Source organism: Helianthus annuus, chromosome 16, assembly GCF_002127325.2.
Source record: "Helianthus annuus cultivar XRQ/B chromosome 16, HanXRQr2.0-SUNRISE, whole genome shotgun sequence".
In the NCBI taxonomy this organism is placed as follows: Eukaryota; Viridiplantae; Streptophyta; class Magnoliopsida; order Asterales; family Asteraceae; genus Helianthus; species Helianthus annuus.
In genome coordinates this window covers 135,229,158-135,234,508 of record NC_035448.2, presented here as the reverse complement: position 1 = coordinate 135,234,508, position 5,351 = coordinate 135,229,158, and the positions used below count along the sequence as shown (strand labels likewise).

The 5,351-nt window shown below is 39.4% G+C and overlaps 1 protein-coding gene across 1 annotated transcript; it reads right to left on the bottom strand.

Moving 5' to 3' along the window:
• Positions 1–2,352: 2,352 nt before the first annotated feature.
• LOC118488068 (ethylene-responsive transcription factor ERF003-like) lies at positions 2,353–3,689 on the bottom strand. The gene is made up of 2 exons (XM_035985182.1): positions 3,373–3,689; positions 2,353–3,172 (listed from the first exon to the last, which is right to left on the bottom strand). Exons 1-2 carry the CDS (start codon positions 3,453–3,455, stop codon positions 2,725–2,727), a joined length of 531 nt encoding a protein of 176 aa, XP_035841075.1. The 5' UTR covers positions 3,456–3,689; the 3' UTR covers positions 2,353–2,724.
• Positions 3,690–5,351: the final 1,662 nt, after the last annotated feature.

Below are 5,351 nucleotides of genomic sequence, written 5' to 3'. Positions count from 1 at the left end.
TGAACAACTTCTTCAGAAAAAAGAAGGAACGGAATCTACGCGCCCGCACATCAGCAGCCCTGACTCCTGAACCTTCAAGAGTTACATTCCGTGCAACAAGCACACTTTGAGCGAAAATGGGACTGCAACATCGCAGACACCCATGAAGAGCTACAGACATAACCATAGCTTCCGCAGAGTGGTTGCTACGGAAGAGCAAAGCTCACTCCACATCACCGAACGAGGCTACCTCGTTATAAACTCGGTATTGGAGCGTGAAGGAAAGTGGCTCCAGAAAGAACGCAGATACGTGCTCTAAACAAGCACTTAGCAAGCAGCAAGTGTCCGAACAGCGGTAACAAGTCTGCCTATGACTTTGTTTACCTGCCAACGGACCGCGGTAACAAGTCTGCTTAGGACTTTGTTTACCTACCAATGGATCGCATGGAATAAACAACGATGGGCATCCCCTTGCCTATGACCATGTTTATTTACCCATAGTTTAGATCCACATTGTTCGACCAAACAGGGCCAACAATGACGCAACGAAGTAACCGCAAAGAACGTACGGTTACTTGAGAGCTATCAAGATGAACGCGAACACCCCACAAAAAAGGGATGGTCATCTCGTCATAGGATGCTGAACATAGAACTTGAGCAAAGTTCTAACACAACATCCAAAACCTTCAAACCCGACCGCAAAGGTTGGTTTACAAGCTTTTCTTTTCTTCTTCGTGCACCATTCTGGCAAATGGTTCGAAGAAGAAACCACCTCCAAGAGGTTCGAAACATGTGCAACCCTTCGAACACCATCCAAGAGGTTGGTTCGAAGTTTGTGCAGCATTACTATGAAGGTCCCTAACAGGCCTTCAACACAACAACAGGTGGCAACCCACCTGATGACACGCAACGGCTGAGAATTTCGCATCAAGCGAAACCCCTTCACCGGTACGGAATAGGCATAGCCGGATTTTTTACCAGATCACCAGTTTGATCTGGCCTAGAATTTTCTCCAGACTGCCACACTACCTTCCTACACCATAAGTCCAGTACTCCTCCCACGTGCAACTTGCACAAGGTAGCAACACTAGACTGGGGGGACTTGAAGGGGTATGGTCCCAAAACGACCATTACCCGGCATCAAACAAACCCCTACCAGTAAGCAAACCGCACCCATGCGGTCACATCCTTCGAACCCATTCGGTTCGAAGATGAGATAGCTTGACCCAAGTACGAAAGAAGATGAACATATCGATGCGGCTGGCACCGCATCATATGGCCATTTTCGTCACGACAAGGGAAGCGAGCAAATAGTCTCCACATACGATGATGCGGCCAACACCGCATCTCGCGTATTTCTTGGTCACAAGTGAGGAGACGCGGTAACTTCAGACGTTACCGGCATGCAGCGATACGGCTCGCACCGCACCCTGCATATCCAACAAGTGGACTGACACGCCAGGCAAGTGGCTGACACCACGAGGCAAGTGGCGCCGGCGACAGTCCCCTGTCAGAGCTATTAAAGCCAATGGGCTGACGTGGCGTAACCCCCGACGGCCGGCGAGACTGACACACCTGCAACGGTGCAGCTCGTCGTCAGCCCATCCATCAATCTCCTCCTTCACTCCTCGGCTATAAATACCGACCCCAAACCAGGTTTGAGGTATCTCTTCACAACTCTCTCAACTACTATTACGATCTTGCTTTGCTTCCCAAGCAAACTACTGATTCTCACGCCGGAGAGTGGTAACAAGGAGCACCCCCCACCCCATCCTCCTTGTTACGAGTCACGGCTTGTTTCCTTGTGCAGGAGATCATCCACCGGTGACCCAGCCAGCGATCTCCGAGAGGAAGGGATTAACCCTTCTTGACGAGACCAGTGTGTTAACCCTACCCGGTTAACCATTGTTTCATCACGGCCGGTATTTACCGGTTTTTAAAACATTGCTTAGTAGGTATTCATGACTAATTAAACTAGTCAAGTTAAACGACAAAACATATATAGTTGTGCATTGGAGATTTTCTTTGACTATAGCATTAACTAATTACTAGGCTTGCCACATCAGACTGATTTATGGACTCTTCATATTGGCTATAGCATTAACTAATTCTCGAATCCTTTATTGGATTGCCTCCTTCATATTGGCTAGATATCATACGTATTAACATGTTGTATGGACATCAATCGCATGATTAATAGGCATATGTAGCAAAAATAAAGTTATAAGTCGTGAAAGATGTCATAATCGTACCTCAATACAAATTGTCGTATCTCTAACTTTAGACGAATGACACAACCATACGTTCTTGACGTACTACCATATCATTCATGACCAACGAATGGTATATATGTACCTCTAAGAGGTATTATTGTACTTTTTAACCGTACGAGCCTCTATACATAACAATCGCTTTTCTTTTCGATGATAAATAGCCCGATAGAACATATTACAATTCACGGAAAGACGATCACATAATATGGCATCCTACGATATAATATCCAACTATACTCGAGTACTCAACTATTAATCTTTGGTACAAAGTGAAACGAAGTAAATAACCATAACGACAATAACATGATGCTCCATCCGTCATAGTTCTATTCGATTTGTCCTGTGGTTGTGACATTTTCAGTATTATCCGAAAGATCTTGTTCTCGGATGTTGATCATATTTACCAAGCTAGTGTGCATCACCATTGGGCGACAAAGTTTCACTCCTCGTATGACATTTCGACATTTCGGGTCTAGTTTTGTAAAACAGAACAAAACTCAATTGTCCCATAATGTAGCAGCTCCTCTATCATCTGTTCTATATGCTCATCTTCAATAGACTTGTAATGTTGTATATTATCTATTTTATCCTCCCATTTCACCATATTTCCACAATTGCCACTATGCACCGTGAAATCCCCTGTCTCAGAAGAACAAGGTGACTGACGTTGAGTTTGTTTAACTTCTTTGTTAGCCGCGACTGTTTTGTTCGTTAATCCAAGAGATGTCATATGGCATTTATGTAATTTAGCTCTCAAAGCTGCAGACAGTAACTTTGAAGAGGACGACTGTGACCCCTGTTCGGCATCGTAACAGAAGTTAGTTCGCGCTCTCGTACCGCACATAAGCCTAGCCGCTTCGTCGTACGCTCGTGCTGCATCCTCTGCTGTCTCAAATGTGCCTAACCATATTCTTGTTTTCCTGTTAGTTCAAACAAAATTAAGTTAACTAATAATAAACCATCAGAAAACGAAACTATTAACAACAATGCTAGAAACCCAGAAAACTTGAGGTCAGAATTATGCCAGAAACCAAGTTTTTTTTTAAATTTTGTTCTTTGTGGCATTTTAACGAACAGTTGGTGTGTTTGAAACAAATGACAGCAAAGATTAGAAGTTTACAGGAGAGGGTGGCGAATTTCGGAGACCCAAGATCCCCAATGTCTTTGACGAACTCCTCTGTATCGCTGTTGAGATCTAGCCATGGTGGTTTGATTAATTGCAAGAGGTTTTGAATCTTGATGGGGTTGTCGTGAAGGTGTTTGTGGAAATGTCTCAGTGAGAACACTAGAACAAGACTTGTGGTGTAAGTGATGAGGCTTTGGGGGCTGATAGTGGGAGGTTATATATGACTTCTTTATAGGGAGTTTGCCACTTTGGTCACGTCTTTTAGCCGTCGATTAATGTGGATGGGCGGGCCCCTAGCTTCTTCTAGGTTACTTTTACATAATTACGTTCATAATGATGCAAGAATTTTATTTCCCTCTTTACTACAAATGGACAAATTGATTATCATCCCAAAATATGTATTATTGTGTGGTATAAGGTTTTTTTTAATGTTCATTAAGAATCTTTATTTCAAAATTTGTGTGAATTAAATTATAGGCTACATAAAGTTTGGGATATATATTTAATGTTAATTTTTTTTGAATGACAATGCTTACATCCTAAATCAGATCAAATAAATCCTAAATTACTCTTTGCTTGGAATTGAATCCGAGACCTCCTTTCTAAAAGATTTTAATAAAATTGTACTTTCTGCCAACGCCGGATTTTGAAACTTTTTCATGGGGTCCGGAAATGATTCAGGGACGGTTTTCTATCGCTAAATATCCATTTTTTTGGGATCCCAGTCGGGTCAGGTTGGACTTGATCACATAATACAAACTAAAGCCAAATTAATTACCAGATATATAATAAAAATACGTCAATTGTTATAAGAAATGCATAATAGAAATACACTATCTTTACAGTTACTCTCTATGCTTTTTGGTTTTTGAAACCAACTGTTATATCAAGTGGCAAAACTAGAAAAATTTAACCCGGATGGTCGTAATATAATTTTCTTTTACCTTTTTACGAGCATTTTCATCTTCTTTAAATTTAAATTCTTATTCATTGTTTTTATTATTACTATAGCCTATTTAACAGATCTAATAAACGAATAAACGAACTATAATCGATATAACGAACTAATTGAGAAACCCACAATTCTGTCATAATTTATTACTTATTATAACATGTTTCAACTTCTCAACATCATTTTACAATCACTCGTAAATGGAGGAACAATGGACCAGAATCCCCCAACAATCATTATGTCCCAAATGTTAAGAGGATGAAAATCAACAAGCCACCAACTAAAATGTCTCATATGGTCTAATAAAAAGCATAAATTATGTTCTTAGAATAAAATCAAAGGAATGTTGTTCAAACCAACCATCGGACATCTATGATTTATACACAATTTAAGAACATGCTACATGCCTCACGTTAAACTTCCTGATTATAGGAAACAACCCATGTGCTTTAATTGATAAGGTCAAGATACAAATTTGATACCATGTTCGATGCACATTGGATTTTTTTTTTTAATAATATTTTGTTACAAATATTATCATCATTAAACAATATTTAAGTTGAGATTATTCTGGTTAGTTTATCAAATTCTAAAACAATCATTTAATTTAAGTTTTGATGAACTCGTTTGAAATTAAAAAAAAAATACACAACTAAGTAGAGGTTAATAAGAATACACAACGAAAAAATGAAAACATAAATAGAGTTTAATAATAAAGTTGGTAAAAGGGTTTAAAAAACCTGTCACATACATGGCATACATTTTTTTTATTCCGGTTAAAGAATGTATGAAACAATGACATTGATGTCGTACACCATATTGGACTACAATACCGACATGATATTAGTGTGACATAACGCTTTACATGGATTTTTATTTAAAATGTGATACAGTCGTCGTTCAGGTTCAGATTAAAAATGTTGTATAAACACATAGTTTTACACCATTAAATTGTTTGATTAGTAATATTACTAATCAGTGTCCTTATAATATGATATCAAACATATAACATGGATGTCGT

Excerpts from the sequence above, each read along its gene's own strand:
- LOC118488068 (XM_035985182.1), bottom strand. The coding sequence starts at position 3,455 with ATGGCTAGATCTCAACAGCGATACAGAGGAGTTCGTCAAAGACATTGG. Across the intron at positions 3,173-3,372 it reads GAAATTCGCCACCCTCTCCT|GAAAACAAGAATATGGTTAG; the intron begins GTAAACTTCTAA and ends TTGAACTAACAG.